General features: G+C 30.6%; 1 protein-coding gene across 1 annotated transcript; it reads right to left on the reverse strand.

Annotated features, from left to right (window-relative positions):
• Positions 1–2,429: 2,429 nt before the first annotated feature.
• Positions 2,430–4,444, reverse strand: LOC133800828 (gibberellin 2-beta-dioxygenase-like). Its single transcript, XM_062238894.1, has 3 exons — positions 3,923–4,444; positions 3,472–3,820; positions 2,430–2,977 (listed from the first exon to the last, which is right to left on the reverse strand). Exons 1-3 carry the CDS (start codon positions 4,324–4,326, stop codon positions 2,720–2,722), a joined length of 1,011 nt encoding a protein of 336 aa, XP_062094878.1. The 5' UTR covers positions 4,327–4,444; the 3' UTR covers positions 2,430–2,719.
• Between the last annotated feature and the right edge of the window lie 21,475 nt (positions 4,445–25,919).

The following is a 25,919-nucleotide window of genomic DNA, read 5'->3' on the forward strand; positions in this document are numbered from 1 at the left end:
TAGTTTGGTAAATTATTTGTGATTTTAGTTGAGAAAACATTGATTAAAATCGGGTTTAGGGTTCTATTTTAACCATTTTACAAAACATAGGGTCCAAAAAGTAATTTATCAAAACACAGGGTCCAAACAGGTAATAGGAAAAAACACAGGGTCCAAAAAGATATAAACCCTATTTTATAATGTAAAAACTGATTGAGTCTTTACATAGTTACTCCTTTTTATTCTAATATGAATATTTTGTTTGTTTGACACCTGTAAATGAGCTTATTTGAAGACTTCGTTCTCTTTTGTTCTCTTTTCTTTTCTTAAGTTATAGAATGAGCATATGAATTTCTGTTTAAGGAAGATTTGTAATAGAGGATGATGATGAAAAAAAATGTGTAGTCAACAAAAGAGAGAAAAAAAATAAAAAGAGAGTGAGTGAGATGAAAGAAAAAAAAATTAATTAATTACAATCTTTATGTATTCATAACGAAATAAGTTTGAGGGAGTATAGTTGGACTGAATTGTCCGATATTGTCCCACCTATGGGAGTTTCCAATGCTCCAGTTCAGATTGGTTTGAGTGCCAAATGGCGGACTGCAGTCTATATGAACAACTTTAGAACAGCTACACAATTTTTTTATTTTTTGTTTGGGTGTTTTATATATGTTTTATGTTTGACAATTTTCTAGGTGCCTATTGTTGATCGCTGGTACTATGTTGTGCTGTGTTCGATTGTTGTTGAGTGTGAATTAGTTATTACATTCCACATAATTTATTATTAGTTACTTAATTGATTATGGTTTATACCAAATGAGTTTTGCAAAAACAAAAAATTATTTCAACTTTAATATCTTTGTAAACTCATAAATTTTCATCCTATTGTAATATACATATTTTTTTTAACTTTTAAAATATTTTTAAGATGTCCTTGTTTTTACTTTTAGTGTTTATAATGGGAGTTTGGTTTGGTAGTAATGGAAATATTAAATCTAAACCATATTTGATAAAATTTATATTAGAGTGTTTGGTATGAGGTTTAGGCATGTGAGAGTAGAATTAGAGGTAGATAGATTAAGAATATGTGAAACTCAAGTGTTCAAAGGAGTTAAGATTACCCTAAGGGAGTGTTTGATATGGGTTAAAGTAAATGTGGGAATGAGAATCTAAATCCCTTCCTATGTTTAGTTCAAATTTGAAGAGGGTAAAGTTAATAATTTATGTGAGCCACACGTGTATTTTAAGGATAAAGTGAACATTTTTGTACACAAAAGTTTAATATTACCTTAATCCTAAGTCCATCTACACTTTCCAAGACAACTCAACTACTCAACACTCCCTAAAATCAAACTAAAAAATAGGATCCACTTGGAAATACAAACCCCCAGACTATCAAAAATAAATTTACCAAGCATGGAATACATTTGACATTCTCATTCCTACCAAACTAAATCTCAGTACCAAACACTATTTTAATGGCTTGAGAGTTTATGTTTTCAAGTAGGTCCTATTTTTTAGTTTGATTTAAGGTAATTTTAACATCTTTTAAACACTTAAGTTTTACATCTCTTAATCTAAAATTCATCTGACTCTACTTCTACCGACTCAAACCTCACAAACACTTGTTTTAGTCTATAAATTGGTTGCTGCAGCCAACCAAACGTAACAACGTTTTATTACGTAGTTAAATTTAATTAAAATAAATAAATAAATAAATTAATTAGTATTACTATTGCTGAAATAATAATAATTTTATTTTGACACAAAAAAAAATTATTTAGTGTTACTGTAAAAACAGAACTTTGAGTACACCACCCTCCCCAGATAATCAGTTATATGCTTTTCACGTATGTCATTGTGGGAAAAAGAGTTGTTTTAATGATGTAATAAATTTGTGTTATACTCTTTTTCAGAAAAGCACAGATTATTAGTATTTCATGATTATTTTAATTTTTAATTCATCCACATGCATTATTTTATACGATATTTTCCTCAAATTACACACCCAATTTTATAGACAACATATTTCGAGTCCTCATGCACAACTCCCATTATAAAAATCTAGTGGATATTATATAATATTCTATATATTTATTAAAAAAAAAGAAGAGGTGAGCTGTAAGAAGTACAAGTTTAGAAATTTGACATTTATGAGGTCCACATCATAAGTTGATAAATAACATTTACATAGGAAATTTGAGAGATCTTTTGAAGAGTACATATATACACATAATGACATGATGATGATTATGATGAACAAATTTCATTAATGGCAAGAAAAAGAGAAGATGTGTCAAAATATGTGTTGACAATGGTAAAAGGGCAAAGATCAAATGTTTTTATAATATTATTAATAGATAATTATTATTATTATTATTATTATGAAATTGGAATTTAATATAACATATATTTGTACGGAATTTTGATATATCTAAAAAGAGGAGAGGTTGTTGTTGTTGATATAGTTGTTACATTTAAACCAAGCAAAAGTTGAAAAGATACAAAGTAGAAAGAGAAAGATAAATAAAGAACAACCTATTCATTTTTCCAACTATGGAAAGTTGAGTCAACTATTTCCAAACCTAGCTATGTTGAACACATTTTTTTAACCAAAAAGAAAACCCTAATATATATATTATATATTTTCATATATATAATTTTTTTTTTTTTTTTTGCTAACTTGGATGAGAGAGGGATTTTGACCCAAACAAACAAGAAACAAGAACAAACAACTTGTTCAACGAGGATTAATATCAGATTTTTCAAAGAGTCCTAGCCTATTATCAGCAAGCCTTGACTTATAAGCAGACTTTTTATATTCCCACCATGTGAACTCTTTGTACAAACTCTCTTCTCCTTCACCCACCAAGCTAGCCAATGGTGCTATTTTCTCACTCAAAGGTGGTCCTCCAAAAAATATCATCGAAAGCCTTGTTTTTCTTGGGTCAGCCAAAACTCTATGCTTTAAGCTCTTAAATTTTCCATTAGTCAATACCTGCACCAAATAACAATAAAAGTAAATTTAATTTGATCCAAATTATGGAACAATGTTATTTATTTATAAAGTAACATTATTTTTTTCACACCAAAGTTGACAACCGACTTATGTTTTAACACATGGTGAAATTTACTCAATCTGACTCTGCCATGTGACATATACTGACCGGACGCGTCCGTACAAAAATAAATAAAAATGTAATTTTGTGAAAAAATTAAAAAAAAAAAAAGAGAAATGGGATAGAGAGAAACTGGATGAAACAGAGTAATGAACCACTGAAGAAACTTTTAAATGGAGAAAAACAACAAGAGGACTGTATGGACTGGCCACTAAGATGATTGATTTGACCGCAGAAAATTCCTGAATAAAAAAGGGGAATTGTTGTTTTTTTTAAAAAAAGAAAAGAAAATAGAATTTGGACACTGTTTTCTTCTACTTTTGGGATTGAAATTGGGGTTGGTTTTAGTTATGTTTTTATTTTATTTTTGTACCTGTAGAGAATCACCAACGTTGATGAAGAAAGAGTTTTGATCAGCTGGAACAGAGAGCCAAGCTCCATCTTTGAGACTGATTTGGAATCCTGATGTGTTGTTCGATCTCAAGACAGATATGATTTGTGGGTCTGTGTGCTCCCCAAACCCAATCAAATTCCTACCACTCAAAGCTCCAAGCTCCGGACATGGTGGATAGTGATTCAGTCTGAAACACGAGTCACTCTTCTCATCTCTCAACATCTTACTCAGTACATTTCTCGGCTCGATTCTCAATCCATCAGCCATCAATTCCAGTATCTCAAACGACATCTTTTTCACCGCAGCGATGTAATTCTCCACAGCCGACCTATACAAACGACAATGAAACAAACAACAACAGATAAGAGTTTTTGGGTGAGAAAAAAACAGGGGTGGGGATGCTCTGTTTTCCTCTGTTGAAAATTTTTACCGGAAAATCTCCGGGTTTTCCCGGAAAGTGAAGAGAGATTTTTGAGAGATGATGTCCGGGTTAGTATTGAGGAGGATGTATTCAATCCAACCCACATCGCCGTTCGGGCCAATTCTCTTGCTGCCGTAGCCAAATGGGTCGGGAGGACCAGCTCTGTCTTTTTCAGACTGAGGGAGGTTGAAGAAGTTGAAAGCCTCAGCTTCGAGATTGTTCATGAACTCCATTGGGACACCATGGTTGACGACCTTGAAGAAGCCGAAGTCCTCACAAGCTCTGACTATGGAGGTTTTAGCATCTGGGTGGGAGAGGTCGACCACGGGAATTTCGTTAAAGTAAGTAGCTGGAGGCTTGTATGTTTTGATATGGGAGAAATGGTCTAATGCTGGCCGAGACAGAACCACCATGGTTTCGTTTTCTGATTGTTTGGTTCTCGAGAAAAAGAAGAGAAAGCAAGAAAGAAAGAAGAGGGAGATTTTCTATTTGGTTTGAAGAGAGGTTGATGAGAATGAATGGGCTTTTAAAGGGATGATGAGTGAGAAACGCAAATGCATGAGAAGAAGAAGAAGAAGGGACCAAAGGCGTTACTAACTATAATGAGAAGCCATCTGGCAATTCAGTGTCTTCCTAATCCTTAGCATTTATTCCATCGAGCGAGAGAGAAATTTGCCTTGTTATATTATTTCCATAAAATAATAATTTAATTATTTTCTCATTTACTATTTTTTTACAAAATAGTCACTCACTTTTTAGAATCTAGATCACATGTTATTGAAATTCTCTATTAATTATCACCCTGTTTTTTTTTTTTACGAGTTAGTATTACCCTGGTTTACAAAAAAAAAAGGGAAAAAGAAAATACCATATTAACACAAGAAATTTCATAAGAAATGGAGTATTTTAATAATAATAAATAACATATTATAAGTCGTTGCTTTTTATAAGTCAATTATTATTATTAATAATTATATTATTATTATTAAATGAAATGAATGATGAAAATAACGTAGTGTTTTGAAAGAGAATAGGAAATAAATAGCATCGTTTTTAGTAGAGTGCTTTAATGATGTACTGACAATTTTTAACGGAAGAGCGGAGATAGACTCGCTATGTTGTATACATGTTATGTTATGTTATGCATCTATGTATATATGTACCACGTGACATGACTTAATATATATTTTCATAATTACGTTTTTCTCTTTTTTTTTTTTATATTTTATTATAAATAAAATATTTGTCGACAACAAATAGTAATATAGTGAAACACACGAAGGCAAGGGTTATCTCTCTGGAAAACGATTGGAAAACCGGAATTTTAAAAGTTAGTTTGTGAAATGAAAATTTAAATTTATAGTTTTAAAATATATTTTTAAAAATGTGATAGGCTCAAAATTCGTAAATTGTTTTTTAATTTTAAAAAATTGAATATGTAATTAGTAAATAATCTTAAAATATAAAATAGTGATAGATTTATAAGATTTTAAGATATAATAATTTGAATTGAGAGAAAATATAAAAATAATGTTTTTTATTTTATAATATAAAGTTAAAATTAATATTTAAATTGAGAATTTGAAATAAATAATTAATTAAATATTTATGTGAGCCCTACTATTTTTTAATTTTAGAAATTATAAAATTAAATTTAGATTTACTACCAATTAAGCCCCAATGAGTAAGTTTCATTAGGGTTTATAGCTTTACTAATCATATGATTTGTTTGATTAGGGTTTTCCAATTCTTTTATTTTCGATTGATAACAAATAAATAAAAGAGTAATGAAATAATGATATCATTTTTTTTATTATGAAAAAGAAGATGAAAATTACTAGGTATGATGCAAATTTCGAAACGAATTTGATTCTAGGCAATTAAATATATAATAGATTTAGCGTTACAAATTCCAAATTTTTTCAACGTATGTCTTCATTCAAAGGCTCATTAATGCCTATATAGGTTGACAACACGTCTAATTGGTCCATATTTATTAATTATATATATGTGTATTAATTCATAGCAATTATTAATTGATTGATAAATATAAAAGGGAGAATGTTTATTCTTCTTCTTCTTGTTCTATATATTTAAATTTCTTTACACGACGTACCTAATTAGAAAAAATTTACTCATGATTAATTGTCTATTCATTCATTTTAAAAAATCTTTGATGCATTTCTTCATATATATATTGTAAACGTGGCGTAAACGTGTAATATTGTAAAATCGATTTGGAATATATATATATATATACATAGATTATGACTGTCACGTTTATATATTTTTTTTCTTTCTTAAAAATAATGGAGTATTTCCTCTTTAGATTATCTTAGCTAGTGCATGTATCATTCTGTCATTTCATTTTTAAAAATTAGTTTGACTAATATAATTTCCATATATTTCAAATCATGGAAAAAAAACTGTGGAATTATTACTATTATATATATATATATTTATATATAAGAATTTTTTTAGTAGGGGAATTATTTTTGTCCTAGGAGTATTTTTTTTTTGGTATTTAGAAAAATTATAACTAATTTTTTTTTTGGTATTTGAAGAAATTATGACGTACATTAAAGTTATAACATGCATCCTGCTAATTTTCAGGAAATTTCAAATAATTTACGGTGCTGAAATCAGAATTCAAACAGTCAGTTACACGCTTGCTTGATTTTTTTTTTATACGAGTGAAACTGTTTGAACTCTAATTTTTTTACTGTAAATTCATTAGAATTTCTTGAAAATTGTCGTGATAGCTGTTATAATTATAATGAACGCTATTATATATATATATATGACAATTCTTCCATAGGGACTTCACTTTAAACCCTACCGGTAGGGCTTTCAGTATTTCTCGACCTGTGAACAGTTTTCGACGCGACTTTTTTTTATGACCATGTATATTGTAGCTATTTAGAGCATACTGCAAATTTTCAAAAAATTCCGAATAGTTTACAGTACCAAAAACTAGGTTCAAATATGTTGTTACACGCGTGACTAATTTTTTTTATGCGCATAGAAAACAACATGTTTGAACCTAGTTTTTAGTAGTGTAAACTATTCGGAATTTTCTGAAAATTTGCAGGATGCTCTAAATAGCTACAATATACACGGTCATAAAAAAAATCGCACCGAAAACTGTTCACGGGTTGTAAACACTGAGAGCCCTACCAGTAGGGCTTAAAGTGGAACCCCTATAGGAGAATTCCCCTATATATATATATATATATATATATATATACACGAAGCTTCTTAGATAGGGACATTATTTTTGCTCCTACCATAGGGGTATTTTCAATTTTCGGTACTTGAATAAATTATAACCCAATTTTTTTTTTATGATAATGTATATGATATTTATTGGATGCATCCCGCCAATTTTTCAGGAAATTGTGAATAATTTACAGTGCCAAAATCAGAGTTTAAATAATCTGTTTTCTACTCGTATAAAAACAATCCGGATGTCTGCAACTGACTGTTTTAACTCTGATTTTGACACTGTAAATTATTCATAATTTTTCAAAAATTGACGAAAAGTCTTTTCTAACTACAATGTACGTTATCATACAAAAAAAAATTGGTTATAATTTCTCCAAATACTGAAAATAAAAAATATTTATACAGTAGGGACAAAAATATGCCCCATATAGCTAAAAAAATTTCTATATATATTATCATATATGACGATATATAGATTTAAAGAATGGAATTAACTCATGCATATTATTTTATGATGTTATACTTGTTTTTATGTTTTATTGATAAACTTTATTTTTAAATACAATTTTTATTCGTTTGTACTAAATTTTTATTTTATTTATGAACGAAAGAGAGAAAATTTCTCATCATACTATTTCTTTTAGCATATATATCTTACAAATATTTACTAGCTAATATTTATTTATTATTTTTTTTCTTTCTCTTCTTTATTTATATTTATTTAATTAAATATTATAATATGGCATATTAATTGATACATTTATATAATTTTCAATCCTATATTAAAATAAAATTATGAATGTAGTTTTTTTTTCTAAAGATACACATACTATAAATGAGATGCCTAAAGTATGTATAATTTTATACCAAAATTACATCAATCAATGGTGAATAAAATTACTTATAATATACGAATGAGCTGGTCTCCAAAAGAAGTAGATGAATATATAAATATATATAGTTCTGACAACAAAATATATAAATATAGTACTCAAAATCACCTCTGGTAAAACATGGAAAATAAAGCAAATACTAAGAGTTGTCAAACCACATTACATAGAGTTGATTTTCCTTATACGTCGAAAGGTTTAAATCTCTGACCTGTTCAAATATTGCTAGAAAAAATCTAGACCCTTTCTCGACCATTTAAAGCACCAGATTTCTTTTCCTTTCAAAACACTTATATATATATTTATGATAATTTTTCTACATAGCTTCAATTTAAGTCTTATTTACAGGCTTCTTAATGTTTTTGAGTGAATAATTTTTTATGCGATCTTTTTTATGACCGTGTATAATGTAGGTATTTAGAGTATCCTGCAAATTTTCAGAAAATTTCAAATAGTTTACAGTACCGAAAACTAAATTCAAACTTGTTGTTTTTCATGTGCATAAAAAAAATTAGTCACGAGTCCAACAACATATTTGAACTTAGTTTTCAGTATTGTAAACTATTTGAAATTTTCTGAAAATTTGCAGGATATTCTAAATAGCTACAATATACACGGTCATAAAAAAATCGCGCCAAAAACTATTCACGAATTAAAAATACTGAAAATCCTACCAGTAGAACTTAAATTGAAGTATCTATAAAAAAATTCCCCAATATACATATAGTTCATTACACTAAATCCTACTCTACTTTTTCTCTGACGAAATTAAAAATGGTCAATTCAGGAAAATTGGCTGCTCTTGAAGATGGAACTTTATTGGCAAAAGTTCTGGGCCCTTATTCTCTTGTTCTTGTTCAATTGGGGTATTATATGTTATTTTTTATACATGAATATATATATATGCACTCTAATATTATAGTCATATATATAAATAGTGGGGAATTTGTTTATAGGGTTTTATTTTAAGCCTTACCGATAGGGCTTTTAGTGTTCTCAATCCTTGAACAGCTTTTGGTGCGATTTTTTTTATGACCGTGTATATTGTAGCTATTTAGAGCATCCTGCAAATTTTTCAAAAAAATCCAAATAGTTTACAATACTAAAAACTAGGTTCAAATATGTTGTTGCACGCGTGGCTAATTTTTTTTATGCGCATGGTAAACATGTTTGAACCTAATTTTCGATACTGTAAACTATTTGAAATTTTCTGAAAATTTACAAGATACTCTAAATATTTATAATATACACAGTTATAAAAAAATCATGCTGAAAACTAGTAGGACTTAAAATGAAGCACTTAAATATATATATATATGGCTTTTTGTAATTGTTCACTTCTTTGTGTCCAAATCATCTATACTCGTTGCACTTTACACAATTAATTTCTTGCAAAAATATATCGAATCTGACCCATTTTTGTACTGGTTTTCCTTCTTGCATAAAGAGAAGAGATTATATATATTTTTTAAACGTTGGAGATATGAGAGTCACTCCCTTACCAATCCCATCCCATCCCATCTTGTAAGTTTTAACCCCACAGAGGTTGGCATTTTAGGCCCACTTAATACATTTGTCTGGTTAAAATCAAAATATTGTCCACCATGGAACTCACTCTACACATATATATATATATATAATTTTATCCATTTTTTTCTTCTAACAATTCGTAATAAACATTGTCTAATATTACTACACGTCTCTCTTTATAAAGAAAAGATTTCAATTTGTGGTGTCCCTCCCAAATGTCTAATAATAATAATTATAATAATTATAACTTATAATATTGGAGGAATTAAATAATGTATTCTCTCACCAATATTATAAATGGGGACGTATATTTTAAAATAAATCCAAAAAAAAAAAAGAAAAATAATGTTTGATTTGCAAAAAAAATTCTAGTCGCCAACATATGCAATTGATGTGGTCCACATTTTTTTTTTAGAATGATTAATAAAAATCATGATACATTATTGAGAGTAAATTTTCACTACCACTCATCAAATAATTACAACCAAAACATTTTAACTAAAATAATTGGAAACAAGATATATATTTATATATATAGTGACTAAAATAATTGGTGATACTGATGATGTACTGGAATCTTTATCTTATTTTCTTTTGCTTATATATGATATATGATATATATAGGGCAGTGGCTACGGAAGTAGTGGGGGAAGTAGTTGGTTAGGGTACATAATAATGCACTTACAGGTTCCTATCGATAAGTAGATTTTTGTGTCGACAAGGGAAAGTTAGTAATATAATAGCATATTTATAGAGAGAGAGAGTAAAATGTTAGTAAGTACTGAGAAACATCTTGTCAATAATTGTCACAAGCAATGAGAATGGCCAAAAATGCAGCGAAGATAGATAAGGATTAGCTTTGGCTCTATAGCTCTCTATAGCTCTCTTAGCTGTGTACTACCTTGCTAGCTAAGCTAAGCTAGTATCGCACATGACCTATAAGTACCTATGTTGGTACTCTTTAGATTTATTTCGTACTATATATATCTTTATATGTATATAGACGTAATATGAAAATGTTACTGATTTTGGGGGTGTCTGGTTCCCAAAAACCCGGGAAAAAAAATATTACAAAATGAGCCTACTACGTACTACTATGACTATTCTATACATGTCTTTATTATATCTATAATTATATATATATCCATATATATATATAATATAATGAATTTGAATATCATCACGAGTGAGAATAAGAAAGATGGGGACGACCCTAGGTAGCTTCACTATTGTTAGGTAGAAAAGATCAATAGCCAAGCCAGAAAACAATAAATTATTATTATTATTATTATTATTATTATAAGGTCCTTAATTAATTTTATATATTAGAATAATAAATTTGAATTTAAATTTAATATATATATATATATAATTGGCTCGAGAGACTTCTAGTGTGTTCTATTCCTCTCAGTCTACTATAATTCTTCTAGCAATGATATATCCGACCAAACAAATCCTGTTTTTTTTAGTATAATTAATCAAGAATATTGTTAATACCAATAAAATGAATTTGTTCTCATAATTTGCATGTTACTGATACTTAAAGACAAAGTTAGTGGATGCATATGTGTTTATTTGTATGTTTTTTTTTTGTGTGTGATTATTTTATATGATAATAATAATAAAAATGTATATACTATGGCCGTTTTGTTGGAAAATTAAAACTCTTTCTCCCTGCCTCAAAACTTTTTGACTTTTCTCAACTCTCTATCTCTTAATCTGACCCTCTTGGGCCACTCCGTGACATTTGACTTTTGACTTTCTCCTTGCATTTTTATGGTAAGATTGGTTTTTGTGGTCGACCAATCTAGATTTATTTTGTTGTTGCTTTCATAGTTTTTGTGTTTTATAATGTAAGAATTTGTTAAGTAACATTAGGTTTAGGTCATGATCTTTTAAATGTATTAGTGTTCTATTTTTAGTACTCTTTATGGACCTCAAGATAATAATGGTTCTTTTCAAACACCAACTTTATATTAAATCTCTTACAAATCTATTTCTCTCACTATTTTTTGAACCAAATATCCTTATATAAGATCATGAATTATTACTTGGCTTATTTATAATAACTACAAAAACGAGACTTTTAAGTTGGGTTTTAAACATTTTTCCAAGCCATGTAAAAACATTAAATAACCGACGTTATATGTAAAGGTATAGTGAAAATAAATGTAAATTTAACATCATTTGTCACATGACAACCGACGTTAAAAGGATTCATAATTTTTGTCTTTTTTTTTATTTTAATTTTTGGTTTCTTAGAGACCAATTAAAGCCCATTTTTTATTTTTAAAATTTTATTTTATAAAGAGAGTATGAAAAAATGGTTCACTTGCAGACTAAAGAATATATTAGCTAAAAAGGTTATTAATTATTAAACAAAATAATGATTCATTCACGGGTCACAATTAGCTAAAAGTACATTTACATGATAAAAAAAAAAACTATTTAGAATCTAAAACGAGAACATCGCAGTCCTAGGCTTTGGCAGATATATATTAGATGCTAAATGCCACATAGTAAAATCAATATATATCTTCAATAGATCACCAACAAAGAAGAGGAGGCCACCAGATAAGATGGAGCAATATATGTTTTTGCATAGGCTTGCAATTGAACGATAGAGTGAAAGAGACAATGCGAGGAGAAGATCGGACCATCAATAAATGTTGCTTTTTTATTTTTCTTTTAACGTTTACTTAGTATTTTATTTTTATTTTTAGTATCTTATTTATTGTTAGCATTAAAATTTTACTTTTTATTTACTTTTTTTTGTCATTACTTATTACTACATTATTATTTTTAGTATTTTATTTATCATTGACATTAAATGTAGACATTTTTATATGTATGTGTATTGGAGCACAATTATAAAAATTGTGCTAAATATGTCATTTAATAATTTTTTGTACTAAATTTAGCATTATTTTTACATCTTGCATTTGATATGGTCTAAAAATTTCCTTCAAAATTGAAAGCTTTTACATCAGTTATATACCAAAATCGACGTAAAAGGCTAAGTTTTGATGTCAATTCTAGTACATAATGTCACATAAACTCTTAATATGTGTAGAACATTACAAAATTGGCCGACATAAATGATATTTTATGTCGGTTTTTGGTACATTATTCGTAAAAATAGATTTTTATTTTACGACCAAACATAAATGTCATTGTTTGTGGTAATGATTGTTAATTAGTTTTGAGTTGCACACCCAATAGACTAGGGGTGTTCACAAAATACACAATCTATAAACCAATCCACACGATCCAATGCAATTTAATCCGCAAAATGCAGATATCCGCACCTGTGCGGATTGGAAAATCTAAAATCCGCATGCACTTTAACTTGTAAAAGTAACCGATCCGATCCAATCCAATCCACATATATTTATATATATATTTTAAAAATTATAAATATATATAAAAAATTATTATTTTAAATATTTATAAATAATAATATTAATATTTAAAAAATAAAAAATATAATATTTTTAAATAATTGTCTTCTTGAAAAGTTATGTGATTGCTTAATTTATATATATATATATATTTATTTTGTTGTTAGATTTAAGCCTCAAGGAGCTTCATGTTATGTGTAATTGAAGCTTGTTATATAGTTATTGGATATTTAAATTTAAAAAGAATATTTTATTTCAATACTTACATGATTTATTGGTTATGAGAAAAAAAATATACATAGTTTAGTGAAAATTATTAAATAATTTAATATTAAAAAATCCACACTAAAATAATTGATCAAATCGGCACTATTGTGGATTGGATTGAATTTGAGTTGTTATGCAAATTGAATTGGATCTAAAATATGAAATCTGCACTTAATGCGGTTCAGATAAATTATGAGCAAAATAGTGTGGATTTGATTGGAAGAACACCCGTGCAATAGACCTTAATATAATATGAGAGTCTAATAATTCAAATAAACTTCAGATACAAAATAATACTGAGCTCAAAGGGCCACTAGATCTGGTTAAAGATTAGTCATCAGAAAAAGCTATCGTCTTGAGAACACTTATTAGAGTGGTGTCCTACATCAAGTAGACATTATTATAATAATACATTTATAAGAGCATACATTATTCTAGTGACTATTAATTAATTAATTTTAACATAATTTACGTTTGCAATAATTAAAAAATTTAGAAGATAAGATGCTGTAGGTTGGTTAATTATATGTGAAATACTTTAAAAAAACATGATCCTAAGAAAAGATATTGGTCAACTCCATTTTTTATTTTATTATTTATATATGGAAATATTACGGTGTTGGTAAAAGTTGATTTTCGTATGAGGATAGTTATAAATTCTATTTTTTCACTATCACAATGTATATTATAGTCATTTAGAACATCCCACAAATTTTCAAGAAATTCTGAATAATTTACTGTGTCGAAAACAATGTTCAAATAGTCAAATTTTCTACGCGTGTGTTTTTGAGTGCACGAGTGCAACAAACTGTTTGAACCTTGTTTTTGGTACCATAAATTATTCGAAATTTCTTGAAACTTTGTGGGATGTTCTAAATGACTACAATATACACTGTCATAATTAAAAATTGGAATTTATAGCTATCCACCTGCCGAAATCAACTTTTGTCAATACTGGTGTTGACAAAAAAACTGCCAACACCATAGTCGTTCCCACGTATATATTTTTGTTAATAAGATTTATATACCTCAATTTTTAAATTTTTAAAGAAGAGAAACAATCTATCCAAATAAGTTCTCTGTCCACCCTAAGAGCATGCACAACTAATCAATCCTATTGGTCGAACAACAAACATAAATCAGGAATACTCCCGGAAGATTGGACAACAAATTTGCAATATCCTCTAACAAATATCCTAAGTCATTGAAAGAAGATCTATTAGAGAAAGCAGTCACAACAGCTAACACATTCTGATTCAACAACATGCAATGAAAGACTACGTGAAGGATCTAATCCAACGCCACCATTAAAGCTACACATTTTGTATGTATAATAACAGTAAGGTAGCCTGCAAAATAAAACAACATACAAATACAACATTAAATATATATTGAATAATTGGCAGCAAAACCCTCATATCTTTACATTTTGCTACACTTAACTCCCTATTTTTTTACGGTAAAATCTCTCACTACTACAAAAATAGCCATTTGCGTCAATTCCCAACTGTCACAATTGATTTTTTGCGTCAGTTTTAGAAGTGACGCGAAATCTCATAACGCAAACCAACCTGACATTTGCGTTAGTAGAGCAATGACGCAAACCTAACATTTGTGCCAGTTCTACACTGACACAAACACTAACATTTGTGACAGTTTTGCACTGTCACAAATGCTCGTTGTGACAGTGCCCAACTGACACAAACCACCTTAATTAAAAAAAATCAAAATCAAATCTCAAAATCCAGATTTAAAAAATAAATAAATTCATACATTATTCAAAAAAAAAAAAATAGTGCAACCAAATTCTGAAATATACAACGTAGAAATGTAAAAGCAATAATACGTTATCAAAACTTCATTAACAACAAAAGCAACAATTTACAAGCCATTAACACAAAAAAAATTAAACTTTATACAATCAACCGAACTTCTTTTACAATTTTTTATAAACTTAGCTACAAAAATTTAGAAAAAAATTACAATAATGTTGAGACCCAATCTGTCCAAGCCACCACTGCCATTGCTTGCCACCACCTAAGTTATCTAAAGAACCACCACCACCACCAATAACCTCTTGACAAAACGAAACCCAAGCAGAGGCAAAAAAAAAAATGTTAACAATACAAAAACTATCAAGAACATGATTGAAAAAAAATATATAGAAAAATAGCCCCCAAGCCTCATCACCCAAACCCAGCCCCGAGCCCCCTGTCTTCATAGCCCAGACCCAAACCCCTTAGCCCCATGACTCCCCGACCTCACAACACACAAAGAGAGAGAAAGAGAGATTAAGAGAGACGTACCTAGAGCTAAGCCCTTGCTGTAAGTCCCGAGCCCTCGCCAAGAAGCCTGAGCCCTGCCAAGATCCCCGAGCTACACCGTCGCCAAGACCCCCGAGCCTTGCCGTCGCGTCATTTTCCTGGTTTCCAAAATCCCACCATGAGTGAGGGAGAGAAAGAGAGAGAACCCATGAGGGAGAGACAGAATGAGAGAGAGGTCGAAATAGAGAGAGAGAGAGAGAGAGAGAGAGAGAGAGAGAAAAGAGAGGCTGAAGAAAATTTGGTTAAGAACTAAATGGGCTTCGGCCCAGATATTTTTTTTTTAATATAAACACATTTGCATCAGTGGGGCGCTGATGCAAATGACGAGGTCTGTGTTAGTGCCCCACTGACGCAAACTCTCCCCTTAACAGTGTCACGAGCCACTGATGCAAACGATCCTCAATAACGACGTCAGTGTTACAACTGATGCAAATACCATTTCATTTGTGGCAGTGTCCAACTGCCATAAATGGTAAATCTTAGTCAACGGCGTCAGTCAACTATGTTGACTGACACAAAATATGTATTTTGGTGTAGTGTCTCAATCTACGATTCCGTTAGTAAATCTAATGTCTCTCATTTGTTGTGGCTATTAAATGCCAGCATGGACACATGTGTCCATAATCTATTAGGCCACATGTTAAATACTTAATTATTTATTTAAAATATATTTCTAAAATAAATTTAATTAATTAAAACAATTGAAATAAAAAACATCATAAAGTAACAATTCCATAACAACAAAAAACAACTAATAATTAAAAGATATAACTAAAATCAATTTTTAAACAAATAACTATTTAACCTAAAATCCTAAAATCTAAAATTACACTTTTTCTCCCCTTCTCTTCTTCTTCTTGTATCATCCACCTTTTAGCATCAAAGGAGGTCTGACCGAAGACAGATGGAGAGACGAAGCTTCCTACGTTTTTGTGCAACATCGAGTGGGGAGGCGGAGCTTTGTGTGGCGTTGTGCACGACTCATGATGGGGAGGCGAAGCTTCATTGGCGAACGAATCTAGCGAGGCTTCGATTTGGGTTGGCTCAGAGCTTTGACAAGCTTTGATCTGAGCAAGGCTTCAAAACTTGTGTTGAGGATGAAGCTAGAGGCTAGGCTGAAACGAGATCCAGCCCCGACGACGAGACCATCTTGTTGTAGCTCCTCGACATCTTCTTTGGTGTAGCGCCTCGGTAACTCCAACTGATTTGGTTTTGAGGTTGGATTTTTTTATTGAATGTTAGTGTAAAATTGAGATTGATTGTGCAATTGACTTCCCCAATCTCATGCATTTGATGTTTTCAAATTGATTGTGTATTAAATATGAAAGTTTTTCTAATCTGGGTTTTGTACGAGTATGTGTTCTTGGGTTCGAATTCTTGGTTTGATTCAGATTTAACTATGGTGTTTGGACTATATATGGGGGGTTTTCATATATATTTTGATGGTGTGATATATTGTGATGGTGTGAAATATTGTAACTGTTTTGATTTCCATTTTGAGTTTGGATGATCACTTGGGATTTTGAATGAATTTTTATTCTTTGATTTTTTTTTAAACAAGGTTGAAGATGAAATTGGGTTTGGTGTTCTTCCTATGAATTAGCTTTTTTTTTTTTAATGTTTAATCTTTTATAAAAGATGCTTTTAAATATATATTTTTTTATAATTTTTATTAGTCCATATTAATTTTTTAAATAAAAAATAAAATTTTCATATAAAATTAATTTAAGAATTGCCCCATCTGTAATTTATTCTAAAATTAATTAGAATGATTATTTATTAATGACCTAAACAATCCATGTTGGCAGTTAACAACCACAACAAATACAAATTTTGGATTTACTAACAGAACTGTAGATTGGAAGGTTTTACCGTAATAAAGGATTAAGTATAGCAAAATGTAAAGATAAGAGGTAGTTTTGCCGCCAATATTATAAATATATATTTAGATATATACATTTATATAGAACCATCACACAATAAGGAACAAATTATAAACAAACCAAATGGATGGTAATCCTGTTGGTTTGGTAATACACATACTAATTTATAAACAATATATGAATATCTTTCTCCATTTGAATTTTGAATAATGACTCCAATATCAATAGTTTTGGTATGCTTATCAATTGACGCATCACCATTTATTTTATGTTAACCCATAAAAGAGGGACACCCATTAAGGAGGTAAACTTGCTCTTAAAAGGAAAAAAAATACATATATTGACCATCAACATTTTTATTTTCTTTCTAGAATTGTTAATATAGCAACATGATTTATTAGGGTTTTTGAGTTTTTTGTTGAGACTAATAAAAATAGAAAAATGATTATAAGAATGGTAATGGTTATGAGAGTAGGATGTGTAGAATTAAAATGAAAAAAATTATTATGCAGTAAAATGAAAATATGTTAGAATAGTAGAAAAATCATTCTATTTAGATGACGATATATCATATGTAAGATATCAAACAAAATTATTCCATTCTTGTGCTTTCAAACAAGCCTAAGTGTTATGATGTACACAATTGATCTATATTTTTATATTCAACTGCCAAGTTTGAGTTGGCCATTGGTTGCCAACTTAATCATTATAAAAAGCATCAAATTCAAATAGAAATCTTGTGGGTTTTTCAACTGCTTTTACATAATTAATGATAAGGGCCTTTTTAATAGTGCAAATAAAAATGAAACAAAATCAACTAATAATCAAGTACTTTAGCAATTTCTTTTCTTTAATTATCATTATCATTACTCTGATTTATGAATATTATCTTAGCAAAAACAGATTAAAACACAATTAATATCAGATGGTAGGCTGACATGACATAACCTTTGATGAAAGCGGCGTAGATACGGCCAGCAGCTTTCAACCAAATCAAAGCTACAAATTTTGCACTATAAGATTCAGTGGATATGAAAATAAAATTATATATATAGATATACACATATATAATTATGTAAGAGACTTTTTGGTATTATCAATTGAAAATTTAATAGTATGTAATAAATGTGGATTTGTTGGTGATAAGTAACTCTCAAGAGATTTGAACTCGAGTCGTTTTCTTTAGAGGCATTAGTCCCCCACTACTTACCCATCTCCTTATCCATAGCTAATCAAATGAGAAAACATCTAAGAATTTCTTTTTATCAAGTACAATAGATATTCCTTTTAAATGAACCACAAACTATAGCAAGCTAGTGCTTTCAAGCTAGCTATACAAATTAAATGAGAGTTTGATTATTGAGAACATAAAGGAAGAAAAAAGGATCCATATGTTTAGAATCACGTTCTTATGATTTGATTAAATGGTCAATAATAATAAAGACACTTTATACATATATATGTGCATATATTATATGTTTAGCTCAATGCATGGAGAATCATTAATTAACTACACCACTGCAAAATAAGAATATTATATCATTTTAAAAACAATATATATATGAGCTTTATAAGAATTTTAGAAAATTTATTTTGTGGCCCATGAATTAGAGTCTATTTGTTTTCAAGAATCTCCCCCCCAATCTATATTTATTCAATAATATATATGAGATGATTTCGTTTCCCTACTTAAAGTGATCTAAATATGGGCGCCGTGGTAAGTTATCTTACTGCTATATCATTTTCAAAATGATGCAAAATATCTTTCGTGTGGAAGGATTTCCACCCGGTTTTAAAAAAGTGACGTGGAAAGTAGTATTCCATGTCGCTTTGAACATTAATGCGAGACTTCATAGTTAATATTTTTTAATACAATAGTTGCATCAATATGCACATTTATCTTTTTTAAAAAAAATTAACCTGCAATACCATTGCAAAATAAAAGCTATATTCAACATATAATTTGGAGAAAAAAGCAATACAATACCATTTTCTAAGAAAAAAATCAGTATTAATTCATTTACTATGAGCATTATTAAACATAAAAAATCAAAATAAAAAATATAAAAGATATACCACTACTACAAATTGGCTTTCTAAGACCATTTAAAATGGTCTTAAATATTTTTCATGACCCATATAGTTAAAAGCAGGGATTTTTAATGACCCATAAAATGGGTCATGAAAATTGGTCCAGTACATTGGGACCATTTTTCATGACCCGACATGAATTATAACTTTTCATGACTATTTTATGGGCTATGAAAAGTGTGCTGGGAGTACATTTCATATCTTTTTAAAATTGATGTAAATTGTTTTTATTTTTATGTTTTTTGTACATATTTCCCGTCCAATTATATTGGATGTGAATCATATATATATATATATATAAATATATAGGGAAATTTGCTATTATATACTAAAAAATTAAATAAGTTAAAAAATTAAACTCAAAAAATAAATATAGGAAAGTTATCCTACTTTTTCAATTTCTTCCCCAAATTACCCCTCACTTTTCAACTTCCCCCCATTTTCTCTAACTCCCTTCTCTCTCCTCCTTCTCTAACTCCCTTCTCTCTCTCTCTCTTGCTCTCTCTCTCTCAGACCAAAAAAAACCACCACGGCTTGCAGTCAGCCGGACCTTCACCCACCACGACCTCAGCCAGAGCTCAGCCGGACCTCCCACACACTCAACCGACCTCCACATTCATTTTTCTCACCCAAAGCAATGGGTAAGTGTTTTTTATGCAAAATATTGTTGGCTTTTGTTATATTTAGTGTAAGTTGTATGGATCTGCACATTGTTGGTTGTATTTTGTCTATTTTGCGTTCTGAAATGAAAGTAGACTATGCTCCGTTTTCTGCGTTTTTCGTTTTTTTGCGATTTTTGAACGATAAATTGCGATTTTGTGCGATTTCTACCAAAGTCAGAGGTTAGGGATGAAACTATGCGACATTTGAACGATGCCATTGCGATTTTGTGCGATGTTATGTGTGGAAAAAACTAAGTATTTTTGGGCGATTTGTGGGCGACTTTATCTGTGTGCGATACTTGTGCGATGCCTGTGCGATATCATTGCGATTTTGTTTGTATTAATTTTGTCCAAAATTTCTTGTGATAGTTGTGCGACTTTGTGCGATGTTTTTGCGATATTGAACGATATGTGTGCGATTTTAAATTTGTACGACTCTATTTGTACCTTTTTCTGATTTTAAATTTTTTTGTTTGTGACAGATTCAACTGTATTTGTGCCTGTATTGTATGATAGTGTTTGGGCTGTCGAGGGTTTCAACTGGGTATTCAATTCCCCAACAAGTAAGACGTTGATGTTTGACATTGACACTACTCTGGAAAAGTTGCGTGAAGTTTTGTACGAAGAGTTGGATGTGGATCCTTTGGTGTATGAACTGAAATTAGAAGTGTGTTAAATTTGGGCGATATTGTGCGATTATTTAGGGAAATAATGATAGTTTATGGCATTTGTGTTGTTTTGCGATATTGAGCAATATTGAGCGATATTGAGCTATTTAAGTGACAGTCAAGGTACTCATAGTTTTAGCGATCTTTGTGCGATTATATTGGATAGGTTTTGCGATTTTAATTTAAAAATCTTATACATTTTTTCTACGATTCATTGCGATGTTTGTGCGATTCATAATTGTAGTTTTGCGAGTTTTTTGCGAGTTCTTTTGCGACATTTGTGCGATTAATAATAATTCCTATTTTTAAAAATGCAGATGGCTCCAGAGCTCGTTCTCCCATTGTCCGGGCATTTTCCAGGACGTATTACCTACAGAGAGAATGGGTACTTCAGTGCTATAAAGGATAAGTTCGAAGCCTTTAAGTTGACTGATAAGGTGAAGGAAAGTCCATTCGGATCTTTTTGGAATGCCAGTATTCTTCAATTCTCCGGGGTGATTGTGCATCAACTGTTATTGAGGAAAAAGAAGGTCAGTGAAGTTAAAAACGATGAAGTGTGGTTTTACGTGGGTAAAACGGAAGCCAGATTTGGGAGGTCTGAGTTCAGTTTGATCACAGGCCTAAAGATGAGCGGTGGCCCCTCGACAGCAGAATTGAATACATGTAACAGACTTCTAATTTGTACGATATTGAACGATATGTGTGCGATTTTAAATTTGTACGACTTTATTTGTACTTTTTTCTGATTTGAAAGGCACTTGGTGCCTTTCATGTACATGTAACAAACTTCTAATTTCAGTTCATACACCAAAGGATCCACATCCAACTCTTCATACAAAACTTCACGCAACTTTTCCAGAGTAGTGTCAATGTCAAACATCAACGTCTTACTTGTTGGGGAATTGAATACCCAGTTGAAACCCTCAACAGCACAAACACCATCATACAATACAGGCACAAATACAATTGAATCTGTCACAAACAAAAAAAAATTAAATCAGAAAAAAGTACAAATAAAGTCGTACAAATTTAAAATCGCAAAAACATCGCACAAAGTCGCACAACTATCGCAAGAAATTTTGGACAAAATTAATACAGACAAAATCGCAATGATATCGTACAGGCATCGCACAAGTATCGCACGCAGATAAAGTCGCCCAAAAATCGCCCAAAAATACTTAGTTTTGCCACACATATAACATCGCACAAAATCGCAATGACATCGTTCAAATGTCGCATAGTTTCATCCCTAACCTCTGACTTTGGTAGAAATCGCACAAAATCGCAATTTATCGTTCAAAAATCGCAAAAAAACGATAAAACCCAGAAAAAAACGCAGAAAACGGAGCATAGTCTGCTTTCATTTCAGAACACAAAATGGACAAAATTCAACCAACAATGTGCAAATCCATACAACTTACACTAAATATAACAAAAGCCAACAATATTTTGCATAAAAAACACTTACCCATTGCTTTTGGGTGAGAAAAATGAATGTGGAGGTCGGTTGAGTGTGTGGGAGGTCCAGCTGAGGTTTGGCTGAGGTCGTGGTGGGTGGAGGTCCGGCTGACTGCAAGTCGTGGTGGTTTTTTTTGGTCTGAGAGAGAGAGAGCAAGAGAGAGAGAGAGAGAAGGGAGTTAGAGAAGGAGGAGAGAGAAGGGAGTTAGAGAAAATGGGGGAAGTTGAAAAGTGAGGGGTAATTTAGGGAAGAAATTGAAAAAATAGGATAACTTTCCTGTGTTTATTTTTTGGGTTTAATTTTTTAACTTGTTTAATTTTTAGCATATAATAGCAAATTTCCCAATATATATTGCTATTTAAATTATCTAATATATATTTTAATTAATATAAATATATATAATTTTTTAAAATAAAAATTTTCATTAATATGAAATAGTATACCATATTTTTTAGAAATAAAACTAATACAAACAATCATTAAAAAAAACAAACAAATACAAACAATGATTTTGAACTAATGGTAACATATCTCGTGCCCATTCTCCATTCATCTCATCAAGTTGTATTTTAGTATATCTGCGTTTGTTGAGCTACGAAAAATAAAATGAAAATATATTAATGAAATAAATTATTAATTACTATTAATTTTATTGTTTTAATATAATAATCTTTGAACATTTACTTACCCCATTCAAATAACTTTTACGGTATGGAGGTTGAACAAAATCCTTCATCATCCTTATTATGAAGAATCCACATTTCACATAGCCCCTTTGTGACACTAATAATAAAAAAAATTGAGTTAATTAAATAATTTCATAAAATTTAAAAATTTAAACTATTGAAATTGAAAACAAACTATTGAAATTAAAATTAAAGTTCCAATATGTAACGTCATGGATAGCCAAGACCGTTACACTGTATGTTTTAAATAATGTTAGACTCTCTAAACGAGTTTCTTGGCCATAAACGTGTAACTAAACAAGATTAACAGTTTAGGGTTAAATTTTTTGGTCAAAATGAATAACCGTTTCATTAAAATGTTTATGTTCATACATGGGATCCAAAAATAACGTTTAAAAGGCTAATTACAGTTCAAAAGTTACAACCAGCCGACCTAAGCGAAAAAATAAGGTTTGACCCTAGTGCCTCTGAGAAACCCAGACTGTGGTCGTTGAGCAACCGCATATGTACACGTCGTCGCCGAAGCTCTCCAACTCATGGCTGGTCCAGCTTCCATTTTCCCTTACCTGCACCACATAACACCCATGAGCCAAGGCTCAATAAGAAAAGTTAAACATGGGCATAAGCAGTTAATAGCATATAGAATCATAGTAAGCATGCCTAGTAGTAAAAACCCAACTCATGCATGCATTCTATTCAAATAAGTGACTATAGCGTCACAATGGGGCCCGTTGCCCTAAGTATGTGACCATAAAGTCACCCCGGGGCCGTTGCCCTAAATAAGTGACTAATAAGCCATACCGAGGCTTGGTTCCCTAAGATATGGGGCTATAGAGTCACCCCGAGGCCCACTGCCCTATCTTTTGTATAACCAGCCTTAGAGCTGGCCCAGTGTACCTGGCGATGTAATTTTCCAACGACCATAAGGTCGGTCAAGCGTATATCACGCTCCTGATTAGGCCTAACCATAACAACCAACGCTCAACGCGATATTATCACTGTTGACTTATAACTCAATGCTTTTCAATCAGATAATGCAAATAAGCATACACCATTTAACAGTTATTCAGATACAGAGTATTCAAGCATGCTTAATCAAACAATCATAAGCATATCATAATCATGTACATTTACAGGGGTTCGAGCCCTAATCATAACTATATCTAGCAACCTGGCCGAGCCCTGATCACATACATCACGTATTGGGTGCAAATTTCTTACCTCTGGTCCAAGCACAAATTAATTAACAATGAACCCTAAGCACGATCTTGTCCCGAGCCCTAGCGGTACCCTAGTCACAACCATGATAAACGACATTTATCAATATTGAGTAAATAAGGTTTCTGGATCGAGTCCCAGCCTCTAGGACCTCGAATTTCGGCCAATTCTCCCAATTAGCGTCGCACCGCCCCCTGATGAGTCGCAAGGCGTCTCAAGTCAGAGAGCCCCCTGCCTTAATCCCACGGATGCGTGCCGCGGCGCAACCCCGAAGGGTCGCAGTGCGCCTATGTGATTCAGAGAGCCACTTGGGCCCTGGGTTCACGCGGCTCGCGGCGGGACCCCAATAACCCAGTTTTTGTTGGGAATAGTGTCCTAAAAACAATTGTAGTTGACAAATGTTTTAAATGAAATAAATAATTGAATTGAATTGAATTATTATATATATAGACTATGTCCGATATTATGTTGATAATATTAAGTAAATATCAGAAAATTCCAAAGTTTATCTATGTGGTCTTAATCTCATATTGGTACGAGAGGATCGAGATTAAGATAATAAACTTAAAACAATTCGCACTGAAATAGAGTTATGAAATGTTTAGATTAGTTACTGCTAGTACGGTTCGCTAATATTATGAATATAAGTGACCTAGATCCGAGTCACTAGTGTAGTAGGACACTTAAGTGAATGTACTTTATATATAGTGATATATAGAACTCGACCAGATGTGATTTGTTAATACTTATTTAAACAATGTTTCTTGGTATTAATCAAACTCATAAAACGATGATCATATACACGATAATCTTAATCCTGAGGTTGCTATGAACACCTATATATGTCATCTGATCATTTGATTCATGCATTAAAGTTTGTCAAAATGATCGGCCTAAGAACAATTGTTTTGGGGACTCAATGATATATATGGCTGGAGCATAGTTTAACAGAACTGGAATCTATACATTCTTATAAATTGAATAATGGTTCCCTATTGGGTTGACTTTTAGAACTGAAAATGTTACGAGCCCTCACGTCGCAAACTTGTTGTGACACAACCTTCACTAGTAAAGTCAATGGTACTTTAGGAACAAGATATAACTAAATAGTAAAATAGTAATTTTATTCCCTTTTAATTATGAATCATTAATAGAGGATTAACATTGTATGTAATGATTATATCAATGGACACTTTATTCTTTAATAAAGTACTATGTAAATATATGTCTATAATTATCAAGAGTTCAATCTCATATTTATAGTGTAGTAATTATGAGATTAATAAATATGATTATTTAATCAAAGAGCTTTGATTAATAATCTAATATTCATTGGAGCTTGACATTATAGGTTAATAGGTCCCTAGGGTGGTTGTATCAACACTGTATCAAGGTAAGAGTTGATACAAGGGTAAAACTATAATTTGGAAATTTGAGAAGAATTTTATTATTCGAGTCAAGTATACAATTATATGATAATTGAAGTTAAATAATTAATTTGGAATTAATTATTAAAAATTTTAAAATATGTTTATTAATTTAAATATATAATTTTCAAAATTCATATATATAAATAAATAAATGAAATTTTGAAATTAATTATTTTATTTGAGGGGAGAAAATAAAATTTGTAAGTCAAAAATAGTTTTTGATTTATTGAATTTTGAAAGATGATGATAATGATGATTATCAATTTGAATTT

Source organism: Humulus lupulus, chromosome 9, assembly GCF_963169125.1.
Source record: "Humulus lupulus chromosome 9, drHumLupu1.1, whole genome shotgun sequence".
In the NCBI taxonomy this organism is placed as follows: domain Eukaryota; kingdom Viridiplantae; phylum Streptophyta; class Magnoliopsida; order Rosales; family Cannabaceae; genus Humulus; species Humulus lupulus.

Excerpts from the sequence above, each read along its gene's own strand:
- LOC133800828 (XM_062238894.1), bottom strand. The coding sequence starts at position 4,326 with ATGGTGGTTCTGTCTCGGCCAGCATTAGACCATTTCTCCCATATCAAA. Across the intron at positions 3,821-3,922 it reads GAAAACCCGGAGATTTTCCG|GTCGGCTGTGGAGAATTACA; the intron begins GTAAAAATTTTC and ends TCGTTTGTATAG. Across the intron at positions 2,978-3,471 it reads ACGTTGGTGATTCTCTACAG|GTATTGACTAATGGAAAATT; the intron begins GTACAAAAATAA and ends TATTTGGTGCAG.